Here is a 25464-nt window from a genome sequence, read left to right as displayed (position 1 = left end):
GAATGGGAAGGAAGTGTGATACAATACCGGTGTATATCTGGGTCATAGCTGATCCTATTGTCTTTGTCATTTCTGCTCCGAGCCGGGACTCGTATCTAGCGTACAGCTTATCGATTTCTTCGGCTGACATTTTGTGAATTTTATCCGGGGTGTAGTCTCCAAAGTAATGTTTGGCTTTGCCGCCAACAGCCAACGCCACCAGTTTCTCTCGCTTGGGGGAATCCCCCACACCCCCACTGGGGGTACCCCCAGGTACCAACTGTTCGAGCAATTCCTCACACTCCATCTTATAATATAACAAGTAAGATTTAGTTTTAACTATATAATACCCGATGCAGACAAAACACAGAGAAATTAAGGTTAAGTTGCACACGACAAATACTTCAAATATCATAGCTATATGCTTAGCTTTGCTTAGCTTTGCTTAGCTTTGCTTAGCTTTGCTTAGCTTTGCTTAGCTTTAGCTTAGCTTTGCTTAGCATACTCTATATGCTACTGGTTGGTCGGTTTTTAGAACGAGCTTAGCGTGTTTAGTTTCAGCGAGCTGTTTCTTCACCCGTTCCCGTTCTAATTTGCTCATCACATCGTTCTCTCTCAAACACTCCTCGAACTAATCCCTGTCCTTGCAGTGAAATAAGGCCACCCATCGCGTCTGCTCCCTGAGGTCTTTCAACACTGAGTTGAACTTCTGCGTTAGCACCCAGACGCTGTGATTTGCATGCCGGCCGGAGAAGGCCAGGTACGATAGCATGTCTCTCTTTTTTGTTATCTCGCGATTAGCGCTGCAGTCGTCCAGTATGAACAGCGTCGGTTCCCCTTTAAATTTCTCATGAAGAGCTTTCAACCAGTCCTGCAGGCGTGTTCCAGGGTCGATTTTGTGTACGTCCGGGTCCGTCATCACCCAAGGTCGCGCGTACGTTTTATTCATGCTCAGAGTAGGGCACATGATAACGATGTTATCGAACACATCCTTGTAGTAACTCTCCAACATATCCAACACGAAAACGGTCTTCCCACAGCCAGTCTGCCCGCACACTATGGCGCAGTGTGGGTCAGTGGGTAGTTGTGGGTACCCCCCATCAGTAGATGGCTTGCACGAATCTCCCATTGTCTATATTAAGTTGCGCGTCCATAATAACGTACAGATATAATTTCAACTTTCCCAGCGGGTTGAGCCTTCTTAGTAATCTGAATGGTTATCCCTTCGCTGCCGTTATCTATACGGCGCCCGCTACCGTGCAGTTTATCATCATCCGTGGATCGCATGTCCAACCATAGGGCGTACTTGGTGGTCAGGTATTCACCGATCTGCACGGAGCCGAGGTCCAGGTCCTTTGTTATGTAGTCCCCCACTGGTAGCTTTTTTATCTCATCCCACTGCTGGTGTGGTCTCATACCATGACTGAACAGCTGGTTGGGCACGCCCTCGATGGTCACTTCCACCTTTTCAATCTCGGGGTTGAAAAACTTCTCGCTGTCCCTCCGGAATGGCTCGTAATCCTCCACGGGGACGACCAGGATACCTTTCATCGATCGCGCCGGCACGTTCAGGTTGATATTCCACACAGTGTCGCTCTTATCTCGCACGACTGATCTATGCCTCAGTACGCGATCGTACAGGATAGCCATCTTCCCAGAGTACTGGCTTCGAACCTGCCTGGCCAGCTCCGGGCTAGTGACCATGTCGAACTCCAGAGAGATGTTGTCTATGGTATAACTGGCCTCATCACCGTTCGGCGTACGCACTACTCGTTCTCCCTCGCTTTTCCAGAGATCCCCGTAGCAGTGAAACACGTCGCTGTCGTCGATACTCAGCACCTCGTTACCGCTGATCTTGACGGTCGTTTTCTTGATGATAGCTCGACCCACGTTCCGCACTAGCTCGCGTTTGTCGTTGTCGGAGGTCAACGTGATATTGAACGCCAGTCGAACAGTGCCTGGTACAATGAGGTCATTCTCACCAAGGTTTGGAAATCTAACCAGCAGAGTTTGATTCTGGTCTATCTTGCTGGGATTGTTGGTGATGGTCACCGACTGACGCACGGCTCTGGCGCCTAATGGCTCTCTCAATCTTCTGAAAGGATCTAATTTTCTGCCGTACATTGTTATATATAAATAAAATATATTTAAATACTAATGGATGAAGACATAGATATGACGGAGATGCCGGGCGCTAGTGCCCAGGCATCTGATGAGCAGGAGACCTCATTTACTAGTTCACCATTGAACCAAGAACTTTTGGCAACAACGGTAGATGATTATTACGAAAGTTTAAGAAGTGATAAATACTACGTTGATCCACAGGGCCGATACCTTAATAATTTTTTTATTGATACAAAGGATGTTCTACGCCTTAAGTCTAAACCAGAGGTTGACCTCGTTAACAAGCGCAATAAAAAACCACTGGCCTTGTCAACTCTAGCCAGACGCCATGGTGTCGAATTTATCCGTGAACATCTAAACATGCATGATTACGTTGGTACAATACCTAAGGCCGTTGTTGAAGATCTGCAAGCTACCAGATCCCACCTCACCACTAGAGATGAAATGACACCACAGCGTGCTACAGAAGCCTCGGACAGCATAGAAAAACTGTTGAGCACCTACTGGGACAAACCGTTACCGGGGTTTGACTTTCCGGTAAGGGAACTGCGCGGCTTAGACGAAGCCGTGAAACGCGTGCGTGGAGAACTCGTGAACAACATGGGGAAACTGAACGAAATCGACGAGCACATCGCTAGGGAAAAAACCAAACTCAACGAAACTGAAAACGATGATATGAAGCGTCGTATCAATGAACGACTACGCGATTTAGAAGACGAGAGACGTACACGATTGGAATCCGCTTCCTCGAATCGTGAACAGCTTCGATCCCAGATCAGTCGTATTCGGGAAACAATCGATAGAATACTGAATGAGGATACAACTTTAGCCAACAGGATTCGGATATTGTTCCGGGAGCAAGGGATCACCATCGCCAGCATTCTGACTGCATTGGGTTTCATTATATCAACCCTGGTGGTGTCACTGGTGGGAGGAACCCCCACACCCCCCACAGCTGGCGGCGGGGGAACTCCCACAGGCGGTGGGGTTAAAGACTGGATAAAAAAACTCGGGGAACGCCTAGCTAAACTGGCTGGTAAAGCCGCCGAAGCCATTCCCGGCATCCTGGGTAGCATCGTCTCGTGGTTGTTGGGCGCTCTGGCTAAAACTACCATGTGGCTCAGTCAAAACCTGTGGGCAGTCATCGTCGCCGTGGCGGGTCTGGTGTACGTAGCGGCTAAGAAATCTTTAACCAAATAAGTCCCAAAGTTACCCCACCAACCACTAGGGCTGTTTTATTATCAATATGCTGCTGATAGGAGGCCTGAATATGGGGGGCCACCTCCTGTGGTGTTGGTTGAACTTTAGGCTCCGGGGGCGGCGCAACTATACCCGTTTCACGTGGTGGGATGTGTGGGATATAGGTGGTGTTAATATCGGGGTTGATACCCAACTTTTGATCCTTCGTGGCTATGACTATTTTGTTGTTATAACCCACCACTTTTTTTACTCTCAGTTGCATATCACTCGGAGCCATGTACAACCCCACGCCGAACACATAATTGACTTTCGATCTGGTGTATTCTAACACGTTTTGGTAACGGTCGATGGCCCGCGGGAGATCAACTGGAGAATTGATAGCATCCTCAACGTTGGCAACGAACTGTGTCTGAGCGTCGTAAGCAGTTCCCTTACCGAGGATGTTGGAACGCGTCATCGACTGCGCACCCAACAGCGCCCACACGTACGTTCGAATCGAGTCGTTCAACCTGACTACCCCGGCATGAGTAAACCCTTTCGACGTGTCCAGCATGAACATTTTCCACCCGTCTGCGGTTGACTGCTCCACTTTCTGGATTGTGAAACCAACACCACCTTTTTTAAAGTCCATACGATCATCCCTCCATTCATTACTCGACAAAGCAAAGTCCTGCCTAAGTATACCTAGTGTCAGTAAATCATCACTGGCATCTTTCACTGGTTTTGGTCCAGATTTGTTAGGTTTAGGAACAAGATCAGCTAATGCATGGGAAAAACGTTCCGTACTAAACATTTTTCGTTGCATAAATTTTATTAGTATATGTTTGTCAAATGCTTTTGGCGAGAGCCCATGAGCGTAAGGAATACCCAACCCGTGGTTCAGCCCCGGCAAACGCCAATCCGTCTTCGGGTTTATTTCGAATTCGTTGCAAATACGTTCGTAGGCCCGTCTATCGTACGGGTTGTTTGTTGCGTCCCACGCTTTGTCCTGTGGGAGGGGGGCGCTGATCTCTTTAAGGATACGTCTGACCTGGTAGTACACGTGGAACTTGAACACAGACTGACTCAGCGGCCCACGCCGAGTGTCGGTCAATGTCACACCACACCCCGTTGTAGCGCACCACACGGCAAAGTTGAATTGGTTCTGCCAGAACTGCATAGGGTTGTTGAACCAAGCGTGGACTGCCTTGACGTTAGTCACCGAAAGCTTATACTTATCAGGCATATCTATAAACTTGGCATTGAAATACAACCCAGGAGCAACCACGATCTTCATGGTGGAGAAATCTACGTCCAGTTTAGGGTAAAACACACCAGGGGAATACATTTTAAAACTATTATATAATGAGCATATATACTCTAACATGTACATAACACTTCCAGGAATAACGAGCGGTGAGGCCGTTCAGCTGACGCACGCGATCGATAACACGTCAGGTCAACTCGAAGTCGCACTCTGCGATATCACCTACCTACCGCAATGGACTAACATCAATATCAGCAACAATAAGCTGTTCGTCAGTGGAACTCGCAGCCAGATAACTGACGGCTACTACAGCGTGTGCTCTCTAAACGACGAGGTCTTCAAACCCCTGGGAGCCGAACTCAAGATGAACGACTCAAACGGTACAGTGGTGTTAATCAACAACGGAAGAAACCCCTTGAGGCTCGGTCGACCATTAGCGAGGATACTCGGTATGTCTCCTGACGAGATAAAACCAACAACAACCGTCACAGGCACGAAGTTACCCGACCTAGTACCGTACCGAGAGCTGTACATTCATCTCGGTCAGGTGAGCACAACGTACAACATTCAAGGAGGTCACCCTTCCACTATACTGAGAGCAGTGCCGGTGAAAACTGAGAAATACAACGACGGTAGAACCGAGTCGTTTTCACCACGGCAGTATAAGAGATTAACCCAGGGCAACATACCTGAGCTGACAATATCGGTGTTAGATATAAATCATAATCCTGTAAATATAGGATACCTCAGCTTAACGCTTCATGTAAAATGACCAGCGCACAAGGGCCCGGAGTGAAAAAATGCGTCAATATCGGGATCTCCGACCTCGGAGACACACGCGGTTTCGACGCTCCCGGAGTAGATGGTAAATCGTACGCCTTGCAACTGAAAAACAACATTTACAAACGCGTTGAAATCCCCTCCGGTGGAACCCTAAGTGATATAGTAGATACCACAAGAGCAAAAATCAACACTAAGTACGCCCTTGTCAACACCGGTAATAATAATTGGATAATATACCCATCGTTCGGGGGTAAACTGTTCGACTTAGACGATGTTGAAAGCACTACCGTCGCCCGAAACAAGCCATATATACTCGTCTTCACCGAAGATGACAAGTGGGTGTTGTTACCCGATAACGACGACTGGTTTCTCAATATTAGACTCGTCTCTCCCTACGTGTTTACTGATAACAAAGACAACCACCTAAACAAAGTCGTGAACAATGGAACCCTGCTCGTGGCTTATGTCCCAACTCAGAGACGTAGCATAGTCGTCAGCCCACTCAACACTATGGCAGCCCACATGCTATCGAGTAAACCGGCCATACAAAACGTGAAATTGCAGTTGGTGTCTGAATTCGAAGGTGTGGTCACTATACTAGAGAGTCTACCGGCAAACTCAACACTGATCATCAAAGTCTACCTAGGGGAACCATCGGGGAATGATGTCGAGATCGTGAAGGGGATCAAACTCGGGTGGGTGAAACGACACCAGTATCAAGTTTGCAACGTTTACGTGCGGGTGAATGTCGGCTCCAACACCAGTCTGGAGGGGGTCAACGTGATCGTGGAAAACAAGATATCACTAACCAATATCTTCCTGCCTGCCAACATACACTTCATGGGTATGAAGTTCACCCCTGAACTATTATCAAAAAACCAGTTGGAAATTATATCGTAAATAGTATAACAATGACCAGTCATCGTCCCAACACTACGCTTAACGACCTAGGAGATACGGAGGGATTCGATCAGCCTGGTGAGGAAGATGAATTATACATCCTGCACTTCAAAGACAACGTGTACAGACGGGTGTCGTTATCAGATTTTAAAGAGCCTAAATGGAATATCAACTTAACACTCGCCTCACCTTATATCACAATAGACGAAAAACAGTGGTATATCACTAAGATTAGTAACAACGGTAGCTGGATCGGGGATTTCATCATTCCGGAGAGGGGATTCATGATATCTATTAATTCCGTAAATAGTATAAGGTCTGTAGGGGGAAAAAATAAATTAACATTTAGCAGTTATTTGAGTAATATAAATCTTGTTGAGATATTTTCCCCTTCCACACTTATCATAGAAGTCTTCTTTTATTTAAGCACTGAAAACAACTCAAGAGTACACCAAATTGTACCCGGGGTGTCAATACACTGGTATGACGAACACATAGGTCAACATTGTCGTATTATTATACAACGGGATACCCCGGGTCATATAAACCGCTTAATAAGCCTCAGTGGGGTTTTTATTACAACAGGAAAGTCTATTAACCTCTCACCTATTACCCTGAATAGTGGTATAGACCTTATAGAATTCAAATTCACTTATGGACTATTAACTGAAACCCAATTAAAATATCTTTCATAATATATATTATAGGATGGGTCTGTACCCAGTCGTAGAGGAAGTAGCGAAGACGCTGGAAACCGTAGATGGGTTCCGCTTGAGGCAGTTATGTGATGTGAAACGCCAACTAGAACAAGACCGTGACACGCGGAAAGCACTATGTAAGAAGTACAATAGAGATTTCAATATCGTGGACGGGGCTGACACTACCCTTATGGCAACCAGCATGGGACTAGGGGCGGCAGGCGTTGGGTTGTTAGCTACCATCGTGGCTGCACCTATAGTGCTAGGTATTGAAATAACAGCTGGGGTGGCAGGGTTGGCAGGATTGGCGCTTAAGTTAGTATCACGCAGACTTCATCGTAAGGCATTGAAACACGACGAGATCAGGGTTCTGGCCGAAGCAAAGCTGAACACAGTGAGTGAGCGTATTTCCACGGCACTCTCTGACAGTAAGATCTCAGAAGAGGAGTTTCGTTCAATCCTCTCTGAACTCAAAAAATATAACGGAATGAAACAAGATATTCGATCCAAGTCTCGTAAGTCTGCTATCAGCGAGGACGAGAAAAAAAAGTACATAGAACAGGGGATACAAAAAGCCCAGCAAGCCTTTATTACGAACACCAAAGTGATCGTAGACGGTTCACATTAAACTGTTTCATCGATATAAACGTGACATAGGCCGCCAACTTTTTATAGTGTGAGGTATCTATACCAGCCGGGGGAACACGAGGGTGATAGCCGTAAGCGGGCCACCGATCCTATATGGTCAGTCAAAACTTACAACATAGATAAAGTGGATATGAAAGCCGACGAACCTAACTTGTACTACTTGAGGGATGGGCCGGGTAGGGGGTTTGTAAGAGAAGAATTATTGATCGTACCGTACGGCACAGTGTTACCTCCAACACACGTTATGTAGTAGGGGTAATAGTAGCAAGAACTAAGGGCCCAACCAAAGCCTTATTTAGTAAATAAGGCTTTGTAGAGACTTTTCTTGAAAGTGTTTTAGAACTGTCATTCCCTATACTACTGTATGGTACCTTTCAAAGCATGGTACAGGGCCCATGTGAACATTACAGCTCTCGCAAATGAAAATGGTCTGATATCTTTTGGCACTTCTGAATGAACAAACCACACAGTCATTGCATAAAATCTTACCTTTAGGAGTTTTATCCTGGGTCTTACCTGGGAAATTGCGAGCTCTTCGTTAATTAATACAATACAACCCACGCGTAAGCCTACAAACCAGCGTCTAAATACAATAAGATCCTCTCTTTCGGTCACCAATATCAGTAGCACTGAGGTAAGACGGAGGACTCTCGACCAGACGACCCGGGTTCAGTTCCCAAAAGCGACGTCATTTCTTTCAGATTTAGTTAAGTTCTCAATGAAATTGTTAGTTATGTTGTTCACTTGAATGCTTACACCACTAACATTAGATGTATGAAAGTATCATGTTACTTCACAAGAAGTTGCAGGTGCGGGTACGGGCGGAACTCTTTCCGAATAGTCATATTTTAAATCTGTTGTTTAGGTATGTGTATACAATATGCACATATAACATTTCACACAGCACATAAATGGTAAAGCGTGCTACTCTTAGTTATGACAGTAATTATATTTTATTCAGATATATTCGAGATACAGATTGTTGCTGGGCTGTGTCGTCACTCCAGTCTCACCCACAGGGTAGGCTCATTGTTTGAATAATTCATTTCAGATTTGTATTATTATCATATGTATTCCATTAACTATATCCATTACATTAACAACTGTAATATAGATCAGTTACCACCCACCACATGTATTATATAAACAACAATTTGTAAACAAGTTCATAACCTTGTTTAAATTAGAATGTTTATCCATATATGTCTTGCTATATATTCGATAAGATAATTTGTAACCTTATTGTGTATTTTATGTCATCTATTATTTCTGTGAATGTTTCAGGGTGACTTATCAAGAACAAAATATAAATTCTTCGAGCAATCAGCTCACACCCATAGCGTGTGTTTGTCCTTTGTACATTCATTGCCCTGCTACATAGATACTCCAGTAAATGTGTGTATCCATGTCCGACCACAGGGCATCTAGCCTTTATATGTATATACAGTCAACATTTCTTGAAAGTTCGAGCACATACGACCATCACCATCACAGTAGGATGCTCTAGAACAGTAGTAACCTAACAGAAGTAAACAATTAATCAAGGGAGGCAACTTTAGAGCCCTTCCTTAAAGGCCTTCAGCCAAAACACGAAACATACTGAACATTTATGATACAGAATGTGACTCATAATAATTATCACTTAAAACACAAAACATTGTGACCTAATAATAATTATTACTTAATTAATAATACATTTTACAGAAAATACACTCTCACAACAACAGTCACCCTTACAACCTGTGACTGACAAAAGAACAGTCACAACTTTCCCCACTTGGCCATCAGAATATCTCACAAGAACTGGATATAACACTGATTTCTGACCCTTGTTGTTACTACCATGGCCAAGGAAATTGGCCAAGTGAGAAGACATAGTATCAGATGAATCATTTGCCAAAGTTTTAACAATCTCAGTGGTCTTTGTTCGTCCACAGGAATGTTTTTTTGCAACTTTTAAACAAGAAAACAGTTTTCTCATCAATGGCCCAACTTTATCTGTTGTTGGTATAGGAAGACTGTTTTCCACAATAAAATTTCATAAACAAAATATCTGTGTTCGTCACATCATCCTGATGCATTTCACATATCTTGCTAACAAACTATGAATACATAGGCTTCAGATTGCAGTCTTGTGTAATTCTCGTGCTTCTTAGACATTATATGCTTTCTGCAGTGGTCTTTTCTCCTGTGAGCAACTGAAAAATTCACTTTGCAAAGTCAACAAAATGCATGGAAATCGTCACATCGTGACTTATGTAAACTGCTGAATGTTTCAGAATAACTCTCCCAAAACTGTTGCGCATTTAATCTCAATTTTCTAGGTGCGCTTGGTCCACTCTTGATTGGAATTCACTTCAAACTGCAGGTCATGAGTTTTGACAGTTTCGGGGTACTGTATCGTCTGGATGAGACAAACAAAACTGAATCTAGTTTATTTCTACAAGCCACAAAGCCAATGAAACACCTACACCTGAATCCAGTTCAATCTGCAAGCCTTTTACAAGCCAATGAAATACTTAAACCAGTACCATATAATCAAATGGATGAAACAGCCATGTGGTTAAATCATTTCCGCAGGAACAAAATGTGTCAAATCGCAAAGGTATTGAAATCAGCTTCGCTAAAATTACGTTTATTACTGGCAATCATTCCAGTTCAAATGTGTCATTAAATTTGATGATAGGAAGGTACATGAAGTCCAAAAATGTATTTCATTGTTTTTGTCTGTATATCCAAATTTTAATGAATTTTCTCCAAATTTTGCAGGATTTCCAGTGGAATCGTATTGGTGTAGTTTGGAGTTAAAATTCGTAGTGACAACGATAAAATCATAGCAGTTGGCATCTCTGCAAACTACCTCATGCAGCTTTTGAATAAATGAGGATGAAAACGTGTCATGTTTACTGGGAATGTTGTGAAACCAAGAAGTTTTGGAATGATCTTCAAATCTGGATTAACTTCTTACCTGATACAAAAAGTTAACTTGACAAAATATTTGGTGTATTTTGGTTCCTTACAAAAAAAATTACTCAATCAAATAATAATTTCAGCAAAAAGACATATTAATGTCTCTTCTTTGAAAAAACAACATTCCAAAATACAATAACTTCAAAGACTTTAAAGATCACAATATACTCTAGGGAGGGTACAAATACATAAATCATTTATTGATATCATTCTAAAAGAAACCCTGTCATTAAAACTCTTACTTCAACAATTAATTACCTTAAATCGACCTTTTTGACAACCGTCCACAATTCTCTCACACGTACAAAATTTCAACCAATCAGAGGGGTGCATCTCCGTGACATAACGTCAGGCATACCTCTATGGGTTGCTGTAGTATTCACGTGCATTTCCTGGGGTAGATTATCTTGTTTACAGGTTTGTCTAAACCTGCAATCATGACAATTGTTTTGAAAAATGAAAGCTTTATGTTTTCACAATCTACTGCCATTTAATTTTTAGCACCTGCTTTGCTTATTTTCCAAGATACAACTTCTTTCCAGAGACGATTCTGTCAAAAGAGTTTGTTGTCATAATGATTATAAATCATTCTGTCACAAGCAGTGTCATGCAAAATCTTTTTGATTCAAAAACATATTTAACTACAAGCAGGAGGTAGTTTAGACCGTGATGCCACGATTTTAAAAACTGGCAGCACCCTGTAATGAACATCCACCTGTCTGAGAATAAATGCTATTTAGGATTTTCACCAAGTTACAAAATCTAAACTACTTTCTACTGGTAGTAAAAAATGTATTTGAAAGATAGACAATAGGATCTGGCATGACATTGCTTATAACATAACAATTTCGCATTTGAAAGCGTGGCCGGTGTCAGTATAGTACAATATTACTGTCACTTCGACCAAAACCTTGATTGCTTCCCAGGAAGGAAGCCTTATGTTACAAGTTGGGTCATGCAAATCTTTTTGGTTATCAATCACTACTACTAGTAAGTAGTTTTGATTTTTTAACTTGAAAAAAAAATCTTGATAGCATCTTTTACCATGAAAGAAGGTAGGTGTAGAACCATCTTACTTAATATGTATACAGGCTTCCATAACGCTCGGATAACAAACAACATATCTAGCACAGAGGGTTCACATGGAAATCTGTTCTTGGTGACACCATCACCCTACACCTGGGAACATTTGACAGCAACCTAATGTTTCGGCATGTCTTTGTTGACACCAAGAAATTAGCAAATTGATGAGCTTGTCACACATTTTATGTATAACTAACAGAAAATTCTTCCTCATATGGCGTCATTGCAGGGCTTTGGCGACAGAGTTACGTAACCTGGCTGTGATTTCGTTAGCTGAACCTTTAATCACTCGGTATTAATGAAACACACATTTTTTAAGGAAAACAATTGAAGTTCCTCTTGAGATTAACAAGTCTTTCATATGTAATGGTTAAATGAGTACAAAAAATGTGAGTTTATTCGTTCTTTAAGAGATATTTTTTTCTGTTGAAAGCTTCATTGCCAAAAGGAAGAATAAAATGACGAAATTTGCATACAAATAACAGCCATTATTCCTAGTGTTCAGACCTGACCTGTGTATGCATCAACTACTTTTGTAAAATCTTGATCTATTGTCCCTTTTGAGAAATTATCTTTGTTTTAGTTATATACTGATTTATCAGATTTGAAAGCAGCTAATGAATCCAGCTAATAGATTCAAGATAGCAGTCATATCTAAGCAGGTAGATGATTTAGACTTTGACCTAGATCTTGATTTAGGTTCCAATTTAATGGATAAAGCAGGACCCCTTTGCTTTCTTAGTCACAGGCCATTCAGGAGAAGAGGAGCTTTTTCACTTCCTGGCCACTGAACAAGAATTCTCCTTAACAAACCAACTTTCTTCCAACATATCTTGACATAAAAGGCATTTATCTGAAAAAGTGCATGGAAGTCCTTCAATGCATGAGACACACAGACAATGGGGATTGATGTCAGCCATAAACTCTTGGCATTGATGACATTTGTTCTGCACCATTGTCTTGTCAAAAAGGGCGGGAAAACAAAGAAAGAAAACTAGAAATTACATATAAATATAATATCAAATAGTAATGTGGTCGATCATTAATATGGAATGGGATGTGACTGACCTGTTTTGTGAAGAATAAAGTATTGATATTAAGAAAAAATTTTGCCAATTCTCTACACATCTTCTCTGTGTGGACCATACAGAAAAATTATGAAGGCTTGTATGTAAACAACACAGTAACGTGAGGATAAGGAATAGTGTTTAAAATTTCATTTGATTTTCTGTATGTTTCTGAGGAACGACAAGTATATGACTACCATAATCCAGAAGGAATATTTACAATATAATTAGTGTTTCTCTTCATGATAGACGACAATGGCATTGAACTTATCTTAGACCCTAAGTAGGTATTTTCAAAACCAGAGACATAAGGAGATGACATATCAGGTCAGGTCTAAAAGCAAAATGGAGTTTGGCTAATTATGCTCAGTGGATACTACATTATAGTGCAGTGAAAAAAACCCATTTCTGTTAAGTATTTTTCAATATCCAGGGATTGAAATTATTAGTGCCATCATACAGGTGGCACGGCAAAGATTGAAATGGTACGGTTAAATTTTCATCTGTATGTCATTGTGGCACACTTGATTTATTTGCGAAAGTGCACTAAAGTATGTTTTCACCAATATTATCTTTCATAATGAATTTAAAGTGATATTATGAACGCTGACTAATTCTAAAGTGTACTGGTTACACTACTAGTTGATCATCAATGTCTTTTCAAAGTTCGAGGTCAGTAAAACATAAAAAATGCATACCTAGCATTGATATATTACTCATGATTTATTAGTGAATGTAACAATTACACCTTTCACATTCACTTCAAGTCATGCAATGTCTTGAAGCTCAGTTTAACAGACCATTAATGTATGGCACACCTGAAACTGAAATGGCACAAGTAAATTACTATGACAGTGCCCATGAGGTACACTTGAAAAAACTTAATTTCGATCCCTGATATCCTAAATAATAGAATCAGCACCAATCACCAACTTACAGATCCTCATAGCAAGTATCATCAAGACATATATTTTTATTATATAGAAAGTCCAACTTGTCATTATCAAATAAAGATTAAAAATAAACATTTCAAATACCTGGTACCTGAAGGAAACAGTTTATCACTTGGCAGATCTGAATAGCATGTTTCATTAAGACATATTCCATGGTATTTTCAGTATTACTTCAACTTGTCATGAAAACATGGAAAACACAAAAGAACAAATCCACAAATCCACAAAGTATTTGTTTGACTGCAGCTGAAACCAGCTGATTATGGTTGGAACATATTACTCTTTGTTTTATCTGAATATTCTATCCAAACAAAATGAATTTCAGAAACTAACCTGACAGAGTGACCTTTAAGGTATCTGCTTGTCTGGAAAAAAAAGAAACATAACATGAAGCATAAGATGGAGAAGGCCTGTGAAAGTTCTACAATATCTTACTCATATTTGATGGAAATAGTACCACAACATTGTATTTCACCTGGATAGGTAGCCAACAGTTTAAAATGTCGACAGAAATACTTTACATACTAAAGACAAACGAACATAAGCATGTATGAAACAACACCTAAATCCAGGGGTAGTTTGAAAAGTTTGGTCTAATGCAAATGCTTCACATGCTTCAAAAGCTATGGGTCACATATGCGGTGATGATGCCAACTACATTGCAAGAATTATATTTAAACTGATCTGAATAAAACATCACTTGGCCCTGTGTCCAAGCAGTGATGCTCCAATCGGGTACCAACCAAAAACAATGTTGTTGGTAGAACGGCAAGTACCCTAAGAAAACAAATTGGATTTTAGGTTATTTAAGGTCAGACCAATTATATCTCTTGCTTTATGGATCCGCCAATCATATTTTTTTGAAAAAATAAGAAGAAAAATAAATAAGCTGCACGTGGCACTGTGGAATATAACTATTGGTCTATAACATACCAATGGGTGTCATGTCAATCTCTGGTTGTTACTACGCCACAATGTCAGCATAAGGGGTTCCTTATTGTGCATCAATCACTTAACTTCAATATCATATTCGTGAATAATTATTCGCATTCATTACCCAATGCTTGTGATACATATCATATTTCTCACATAGCATATTTGTTGCAGCCCTAGTATGGCATAAAGATTACTTCTATGTTATCCTGTTTATAAAAATGTTCAATAATGTGTGAGTGCAAGACATTAAGGTAAAATGAGTGAGTCTCACGCAACATGCTTGAGAGTTGATAGGTAAGAGGGTTTGGGACAGAGCCCCTTTCCATTTGTGGGATTTTGGGTAGCCTCGCCCAAGACTTTGTTGAATTTGTTATATGAGACCATACCAAACCTTAAAGGTCACATGCAACGTAATACACAACTTTGCAGATTCTGATACCTTTCAGTGTGCACTTGATAAAAAAATTCATCACAAATGCCAATTCAACCTACAAAGTTGAACAAAAAAAAAGCGATGAAAAAATGGTCCTCGAAATCAGAGTTCAGACGATTCACTAAATTTCCCCCTGCACTGGGGAAAAAAGTGTTTTCAACAGCTGTGCTGTGCTGTGCTGCGCTGCGCCCATAACACATGCACAATGAATAGGTTCGCAGAGCTTGAAACAGTATGCACGCCTTGAGTATGAGGTAGTGAGCAGTAGTCTAATCTTGTGTGCCTACCGGTCTGCTAAAGACAATATGCAAAACACAGCTTCAATCATTGACCACATGCAATGTGAACTTAACACTTATCAGGCTATATGTCATAAACAAAATAAATTGATTTATGACTCGTGCACCTGTCTCTGCCACATTATATAATTAGGCACGTGTGATACTTGTACACATGACATGTTTCAATGTCTGTGGGTTGCAAACAAACTACATCCACTTTCCTCGGATGACTGGATCTGACGGAAACTGGTGCAAGCTCTTGTCAGTTTCAAATCCTGCTATGTACTTGGATGAATGACAGTTTCCAGCCATGCAGTAGTTCACCATCTATACTGAGATGATTATTGATTGGATCGAATGCAAATTCAGAGAACATGTATCTACAAAACCCAAAATCTCTATGTACATTCTTTATGGATAACAACTTCTTCTAGTGTATATGATTTTGTTTGACAACAGTTTATGAATCCATACTGAAATGACGCATCAAGTACAATAAAAGAAGTTGTTACCCATAAAGAATCTTACTTTCTTGTGACTCGCCATACTTCTAAATGCCCATCAAACAGATCATCTTTCTGTACACACAATGAGCCCTCAGCGTATCAGCAAATGACCCAGCCAATCGGAAACCGTTGTTACACTTGAGTGCACAAACCCATCACCACCACCACCACTATGACTGGGTTTGGTCTCCCGAGCCCTTTGTTTCAAGGGAAGTAAGTTCAAGTACAAAATATTGCACTTTTGAATCGCAATTGTACGCATATAATTTCGTTTATTATTTTATCAGGCGTTAAAGATCACAATATACTCTAGAGGGGTACAAATACATAAATCATTTATTGCATCATTATAAATGAAACCCTGTCACCAAAACTACTCATTTTGACATTTTAATTACCTTAAATCAACCTTTTTGCCATAATGCGAAGTATACCTGTATGGGTTGTTTGTTATAGGTTATAGGTTTGTCTAAACCTGCAATCGTGACAATTGTCTTGAAAACTGAAAGCTTTATGTTTTCACAATCTACTGCCTTTCAATCTTGTTAACTGCCTTGCTTTTTTTAAAAGTTACAACTTATTTTCATAGACGATCCAGTCAAAATCGCTTGTTGGCATAATGGTTATAAATCATTTTTGTAGTTCTGTTATAAGCAGTGTCATGCAAAATTGCTTTGGTCATGATTCAAAAACATATTTAACCACGAGTAGGAGGTAGTTTTGCTCTTTTAACTTGATGAAAACAAACCAGAATCTAATTGAATGTCAAGGTGACTTCAGACCATGATGTCACAATTTTGATAAATGGTGGCGCTCTGTCGGGAAACATCCGCCAATCTGAGAATAAATGCTATTTAGGATTGTTTTCACCGAGTGACTAAATATAAACTACTGTCTACTGGTAGCAAAATATGCATTTGATTTATAGACAATATGTTTTCACATGACATTGTTTATTCATAACATAACAACTTCACTCTTGGAAGTGAGGTGGGTGTCAGTATGATACTACTTACAATATTATCGTCACTTCAACCACAACCTTGCTGTCAAGGAAGAAATCGCAATGTTACAAACTGAGTGTCATCCAAAATCCTTTTGGTCATCAATCATTTACTGCAACTAATAAGTAGTTTTGCTTTTCTCTAACTCAATGGAAAAAAATCTAAATGGCATCTTGGAAGTGAAGTAGGTGTTGAACCATCCTATTTAATACATACAGACTTCCAAAACACTCTCTTCGCACTCGCAAACATATTCAGCACGAACAGAGGGTGCTCATGCAAATCTGTTCATGGTGACACCATCTTGCGACACCTGGGAGCATTTGATGGCAACACAACGATTCATCATGTCTTTATGGACGTCTGGAAATCAGCAAATTGACAAGCTTGTTACACATTTCATATATAGCTAACTGAAAATAATCCTCACACGAAGTCACTGCAGGGTTCTGGCAACAGAGTTAAGCCCCTGGATGACGAGTGTTTTTTTCAAGCACATATTTTCGTAATGTTTGAAAAGTTAACGTTAGTCCTGGCTATAAATTAAACAGAAATGTAGAATATTTAATTTCATATCCGTTGGTATAAATATAACTGTGACTACCTCAGGTGTTTGAGAAATAGACACTACTATGTTGTCCAAGACTTTTGTGTACATTAAAAAGCAGTAAATTTCTCCGTTTTTTTATCATGCACCAATAAAAGCTACGACTTTTTTAATTCGTCATCTCTACAGAAATTATGAGCGAAGAAAATACAGCTGGATATCTGAACGACAAAAGTATATACGAAATGGATTTAAGTGCTAATGCATAACATCATATACACAAAATTAAAAATGAAACGCAATAAATGTCAAAAATTGATTTTCTTCTATGACGTCAAACGTCGACAGAGAGGTCGTGCATGCATAAAGATATGGGGGCATAACTTCACTATGCTTTACATTAGGTCAGGGTAACTCAGATGACATGGAAAGAATTTGCTGTGGATACGAACAGTATATTTTCGTTATGTTTTGTTCACAGTGAACCAAACTATTCCATTACAAATTTCTCCAATGTGAGAGGATACCTCTTGGTAGTTTCACAATTTGTGAGAAAAGATGCCAATGCACTACATCAGAAAGCAGGTGATAGCGATGTGGATGGCCCTATTCAATACATTATGTAGTTCTAGATTCCCATATTCTCGTGTTTGTGTACATGTATTTTGATTAATTTTGCATCATTAATATAATGAGAAATTCTAGTTGACATCATGGCATGTCTTGTGCATTTTGTGACGTCGGAAAAGGACGACACTGGTTTGCTGATTAGTATATATCTAACCTAATTTCCACTCAGAGTGTAAAAGGTCTCAGTTTCTGTGTCAGAATTCAACACTTTTTAGACAAAACATAAAATGAATGGTTATACCACTGAAATAGTGTCCTCAACAGACCAACAGTTAGACGGTTTTACTATGTATCTTATTGTGAGCAACACGCGCACCTGTCTGGCATCAGTTTAGTGTAAATGAAAATTTCACAAAACCTGAATATTCATTGAATATTTATTTAGGATTTTAACTTTTCCTCTTATGATTATATAATTATCTGACTTCATAAGGTACAAACAGATCGCTCTTTTAGTATGGAACTATTAGAATATGGACATAAGGTTTGTCCAAATTTAGACATGACCTGGTTTATATATTTTTAAACAATTTTTCGTAGAAATATTGTTTGGGTTAGATATTCTGCCATCAAAATATGTTTTAATTGAATTTGAATTGACTTTATCATCTAAAACAATGATAATGAATCATAAAACATTTCTGACCAACTCGCACCTCGTCAATCAATTTTATAATTGTTTTTTCTATAAAAATGACACAAATCAATGCAATGAACAAGACAATTCCTTTAAATATGTGTGCCTATACCTTTCTTAAAGGGTACAAATTAATTTCATTAAAATTATCCATGCTTGCCATAAAAAGCGACTATGCTTGTCATATGAGGCGACCAATGGGATTGGGTGGTCAGACTCGCAGACTTGGTTGACACGTCATCGGTTCCTAATTGTGCAGATCGATGCTCATGTTGTTGATCACAGGATTTTCTGGTCCAGACTCAATTATTTACAGACTGCCACCATATAGCTGGAATATTGCTTTGTGGCGTAAAACTAAACTCACTCACTCATTAATAGTATCAGTTTTACTTACAAGGTTGATTTAATTGTTGTTTATTAACCTGTTCATATAAAACTGCAGAATTCATAACTGTGCAGTATATATATGTACGTGGCATATTTAGAATTTTATTTGACTTCAAAGTGAGGGGTGAAGAGGAAAGACATATATGTTCCTGTGGCATCCAGAAGGTTAAATAACCTGTCTGTGGTTTTATTGGCAGGCTAGAGTGAAGCAGATGACTTTTTGGCAACTTTTAATCACTAAGTAGTAATTAACTACACGTTTTTTTAACATGGTGTTCCACTTAAGACTAACCATAAGTCTTTTACAAGTAATGGTTCAATGAGTATAAAAAATGTGAGTTTATGTAAAGAGACATCCTAGCATTTCAGGCAGAAAATCTAAAAATGTTGAATGTGTGAATTAGCAAATGACAACAGGCCCACAACATGTATTTGCTGTGAAAAATGCAAATTTTTGTTTCATCTTGACTGCACTGACATACCTGTTGACGATTACCCACCTGAAGAAATCATGGACTTTCTGTTTGAATGTTTTTCCTGCAGAATTTTTCAATTGCCAACGTTTACCTTCAAATTGTTATATTGTGAATAAAAATATATGAACATTTCTTTTGTGTTCCAACCTACTGTATATAAAATACTGAACTGACATCATGAAAGTACACTTAAATGAAATCACGTGTTTTCATGGTTAACATGATACCCGTTATATGTCACAAAACTCACTTTTTGATCTAAAGTTGTCCACAACAACCAGCTGCTAAAGTGATGACATAAATCCTACTGGGGTATGTGCAGGTAGTTGAGGTACTGTAAGTCTCCATAATCTATAGTGAGGTGGCCTTTTTATTGGTGGTGGCTATAACCAATGCCTTCCAAAGTTGTAGATGATACTGTCATGTTATGGGTCATTCATGACCACTTTGTAACACAGAGAACAGGGAAATCCCTCTGCTATACACACATATGAAAGAGTTGTTATGTAGTATATATGCTCAACACTACATTTCATAAATAACTTTTTTATCACCAGAAATGTTTTTGACACATCCTGATATGCATAAATTGTAAACTACATATATGTAATAATGCCGGCATTTGAGTGGTACATATGTGACTTATATTATCTAAGTGGTTACGCGAGAAAGTTATGATTAACTGGATGTTGAGATAACGTATCACACAATAACACATCTGCATATGCATTATAGGGCAATACACTGGTAAATAAGTATATTGCGTGAAGACACTTTTGAATACCACTATAAACAGTATGTCTGCTTTTTATTTTTCACTCTTTGTAAAATTTCTGAACAAGGTTTATTCCTTATTCAGAACAAACACATCCTGAAATTGTAAGCAAATCTACATCAATTCCTTTCATCCAAAACGCTGCATAAAAATAACTCGCGAAGGACCTATCTGCATGTTTCAAACAAATTTCTTAGCATTGGTTGGATGGTTTGATGTGTAGCGGACTGTATTATACAAATGTAAAAGTAAAAAGCTGGAGGTCAGAGTATATCATACGTGCAAAATTACTTCACAGAGAAAGGAACCCACAAGAGAATGTCACAGAGGTCGTCAGCTGTTGTTTTCAAAAACTGAAACTGGTAATCTAGACTTGCCATAAATTCTAGATTTCTGTGGGCTGTATTGGGCATATCTGATTCAAGGTCTGTGTGACTATCATTTTCTCTGTTTAACATGATACAAATGTAGACTTTCCTAGAATATAATAGATTAATCTGGTCTGGAACAGATAATCAATACCTTTCCTAACAACTACAAATCACAGTGAGTGATTTGACTGGCAAGTGGGCTAATGATACAGACAGTGATAACCTAATCTAAAACTGACAAACGTACCCTGTTTGTTTTACATCGAAATATTCTGTGTTCATGATCAAGGTCTGTATGTAGCATGGATAAAATCAACAATTTTTACATATGGTCAATCATGTTTTATTATTGTATATGGGTTATTGAACAGACTACTGCTTGTTTTACAACAAGTGTCATAATTAGCTATCTGTTTATCTTCATCTCAGGTACTTTACTCTCACCACTCAATCAGCCTATTGGGTCAGTTCATTTTGGTATTAAGGGTGTTCAGACTATTCCATGTTAGTTTAATTGTTTCACTGTCAACTACAACTAACACCTGATTCTGATTCGTTGGTGTGACTGGTGAATTTGAAAATCCATGTCACCAGCCATCTTAACAACTCCCAGCACTGGTCACAATCACTGCACTGCATCCACTGTACAGATCAGTCCACAAGATTACTTAGGACTATTACTTACTAAACTAAGTTTTTTTATCGGAAATGTATTGATTATATTGATTATATTTAATATCCTTTAAATAGTCTAAGCAATCCAATGCAAGATACTGTAAATTGGAACTGATGAGCATGAATGTTATGTAGGGGAGTGGGAGGTGGGGGTGGGTGGGGTGGGTGTTGGGTCTTAGTCAAAATGGCCAGAAATCTTCCAAGTCAAATAAATAAATACATAAAATAATGCATGGCCACTTTGACATTTTTGTATGGCCATTTTGACTAGGGTCAGTGCAGCCATTTTGTCGCGTGGCCATATTGACCTGTTCCTGTACAGGTTCATGAATGAATGTGTTAGATTTCACTGTAAAAGTTGTGCACTATTTTAACATTATTGCACATTGCAAGCCTTAATTTTTAATGTGCAATAATCGGGAAGTTGTAAATATGGAAGTAGTGCTATTTAGAAAATGTATGTTGTCTGTATTGTGTATTCATTATCAAGAATGTTCTGCAGATTGAAAATTATCTATATACTGAAGACTACATCTTACGAATACTGTGGTGGATACCACAAAGGCCAAAGGCCAAAGGCTACACTTCAGACTCACCCACAGAATATTCAGGTTTACACTTAATTTCTCATCTTGATATGTCAAGATGCAAAGTTATATTGCATATGTAGAATCAATGAATGCCTATATTAATATGTAGTTAACTATCAGTGATGATAAACAAACGGTTGTACATGAGTGATCACATCATACACATGCAGTTACTTGACAGTGATATCTTAATTGTCCTTTAAAAAATACTTAATTTACTGGTATGATATATGTGAATGTTTTGAGTATATTCATTGCATATTTTGTTATTATAAGACACCATAGCTGTCCATAGCTGTCCCTAGCTGCGAAACCGAGGAAATAAAACAGACTTTTCACACCCTGTCGCCCTTCTGACCACTGATTTGATCAGCACAGGTTGCAACATGTACATAATGAGTCAAAAAAAAAATATCTGATTAACATTATGGTCATTGATCTACGAACTTGAGATGTGGCATAACAACCGTGTCAGTGAGACTAACCAACATATTGTCGGATTTTGTTTTCAGACTGCAGTGTTTACATGCAGCATGCTAGCACACATTGCAAATACTCGGCTAATGTTTTAAGTTTATGAAAAAGATGTATTCTACAAGTCAGTGGGATGTATAACAATTGTTTAGATGGTGAGAGAGAACAGAACGAGGACAGTATCGCAGTGCCGTTGGATTTCGGACGCTTGCGAACACATGTTTGTAAGCGGCCGAATTATTTTTACATGACATGAACAGCTGGAACCAAGTCACTAACTTATCACAGGCACCTTAATCATAAACGTTCTGTAAGAAGTGAGACAACTACAATGTAAGCAATCAGAAAATACGTCTGTATGTTTCATCAGAAATACTTTTGGCAATTAAAAGCATCAGTTTTGAGAGTGACCTGATGAAATGAGCTTTACCTGAGAATCTGGGCTACTGTGGTCATTTCACCTTATTCTTGCTGATGTGTTTCGATATAACATTCCGTATTTAAACTTATCTTAAATCAACGCAATATATCTTCCATGCAATGCAGCAATTCAAACTTTGCAAAGGGAAACGAAAATATATTAGATCTACTTCCGAAATCAATGTTCGAATGTTGTTGCTCTTTTTGTCCCTTCTGGGTCTACCTGCCATCTTCAATTGTACTAATCTGATTAGTGCAACAACCTATATCTCATGATCTATTGTTTGTAGACTGCTACATGCATATAAAAAACTCATAGTTCGTTTAATTCGAAACACAAAAGTTAGTTTGTCTTTTGTAAAAACATGTATCTTAAACTGTTACCAGTCATATGTTGCGCTAAACCTGTTGCGAAAGAGACACTGGCCAAAACTGCATTGTTGCCAGTCAGTGCATCAAAACGCCTCAGTTTGGCTTGAATTCCGAAACGGATCATTACCAAAGCAATGGACAGAACAAGACAACATTTGTTATTTTAAGATTCTGGTGCGAATATAAAACCTTAATCAGACTAGAGTCCCAATTTTCAACAAGCAACGTTTGATAATGATTGGCCGTTTTTTCTTTGAAAACTGTCAAACTTGTGACAAAGCATGAAACTTTGTACAGGTGTGGTTATCTACCATTCCGTTCAAGATAATGGATTAAATGAGGAAGATATGGCGCCATCTCAAAAGATTCAACATAGCCACTGTAAAGAAATTAAATTCGTGCACATACTGAACGTGGGGAGCACCTTTAGAATTCAGCACCAGAATTTCTCGTGAGGACGTTCTCAGACGTAGGTCACATGTCAGTGAGACAGGCAAACCAGTTTGTGAGAACCCGTCGGACGTAAACACGCGACCTTCCGACTGAAATACGTCCACATTGTTGCACAACATGCAAAATTTAGCTAGTCATTCCTGTGACGTCACGGAAATGAACTGAAAGAGTCGAATTGGTTGCGGACAATTACAAAAGTTACGGGTAGACTTGGTGCCTCGTGCTTTCAATCTACTGACAGTTGCTGAATGGTCACGATATCATTTGGCACGATCGTCCTATTCCGTAATCTACAAGATACCCTGTTGTGTGGAAAGAGCTGATATGGTTCGAACTGAAAACGGTTGTTGACGTCAGGCGTCAGACATTGATTTCACGGTGCATTCATGAATGACATGCTTGTATAAAAATCATTGTGTGCTTTCGTGACAGAAGTTGTAGGGGACACAGTAAGGATAATGTGGATCGCGCTAAGGAATGAGTGAGACATGGGCATGTCTGGTGACGGCAGTAGGGTGAGTTAGACTTCGAATCATTACTGAAAATGTGTAGATCTAGAGGTGAAAGTGGCAGAAGTGCAAGTTCGAGGTCGATTTCCATCAGCTTAAAATTACTTTTGTGTGAACAAAGTACTAAAAATGCTAAAGGAAAACAAATGGTTTTCATGCGTCCCAGTCCCTAACCTTAACCCTAACCCTAACCCTAAACCTAAACCTAACCCTAATCCTAAACTCTTGAAATAATTCTAATATATAGAATATGTTGACCGAACTGGCACGAAAATGGCTGACATACGCACTCACTAAGCTTCGCGACCTTGTTGCTATGGCGGCGTCATACGGCATTGTTTCAAGAACGTGCTTTTGAACAAAATCACCTACAATTACGTAAAATAGTCTTATGATGTGTCTTTAAAGTTTGTGGTGCTGTATTCTAAAGGTAGGCCGAACATGGCCTACAACCAAAATCAGAGACCATGAAATGATTTATGACAGTGTCCGTACATTAGTGAATTCTGAAAAACTAACAATTTAGGATGGATTACCTAACACAACACACGACAGGGCCAAGGAAAAATCAAAAGGGCCATTGGTTAAAAGAAACATAGAAAGAAACATATAAATATCTATTATTTCTTTTGATTTCTATTCTATTCCTTCCTCTTTTCCCTTTGGAAAATGTGTGAAGTTCCTCCAAGGTTCGAGCAGCAACATAGACACAGCAATTCACTTCATGGGCAAACAAAATGGGAACAGTTATGAACCTCACCCTTAAAAGGACGCCATCTCTATGGTATCTATCCGTTTGTAACTAAATCAAAATTATCCAGCAGCAACCATACAGAATAGGTTTTTTAACCAGACTCCGTCTTGGGCATTGTGAACTTGATGCATATCTAAAAATCGCATATTTTTCAACTTTATAGGTTGAATTGGCATATTAGATGATTTGTTTCGGTAAGTGCATCCCAACAGGGATCAGAATCTGCAAAGTTGTGTTTTACGTTGCTTGTGATCTTTAAAGCTTATGTGCAACCAAATAAATATACATAATTAAACACAATTATAACGTATTCATGACATATTACATGTACTTTGCTGATCATGCAAAAAAAAAAAAAAGTTTAAGCGTGCCATCGCAAGTCAAAAGTGGTTGATCGGAGGTCTTTTTAACAGGCCATTAACTAACGGTGTGATTTGAGGTTAACAACCTGTTACGGACCTTACTATTACCCACACTTCCTTGCAGACTGTCACACGATTCCCTGTCAAAATAGCATCGCTATCAGAAGCACCTGAAATCATCACCTCGGCACCATCTGACTGTAGGGAAAGAAAAAGGA

General features: G+C 39.2%; 1 protein-coding gene across 2 annotated transcripts in view; it reads right to left on the bottom strand.

Moving 5' to 3' along the window:
- The window catches only part of LOC137273701 (nonsense-mediated mRNA decay factor SMG7-like), a 523786-nt gene extending 500843 nt beyond the window's left edge, over positions 1-22943 (bottom strand). For both annotated transcript variants that reach the window (XM_067806500.1, XM_067806501.1), the window contains exons 1-2: positions 22807-22943; positions 13985-14016 (exon numbers count right to left, since the gene is read on the bottom strand). In XM_067806500.1, coding sequence (XP_067662601.1) covers positions 13985-14016; positions 22807-22832 — 58 coding nt within the window. In that variant the 5' untranslated portion in view covers positions 22833-22943. The remainder of the gene's footprint in view (positions 1-13984; positions 14017-22806) is intronic.
- Positions 22944-25464: the final 2521 nt, after the last annotated feature.

The sequence above is a fragment of the Haliotis asinina genome, chromosome 2 (assembly GCF_037392515.1).
Source record: "Haliotis asinina isolate JCU_RB_2024 chromosome 2, JCU_Hal_asi_v2, whole genome shotgun sequence".
NCBI lineage: Eukaryota > Metazoa > Mollusca > Gastropoda > Lepetellida > Haliotidae > Haliotis > Haliotis asinina.
This window is presented reverse-complemented; position numbering and strand designations above follow the sequence as displayed.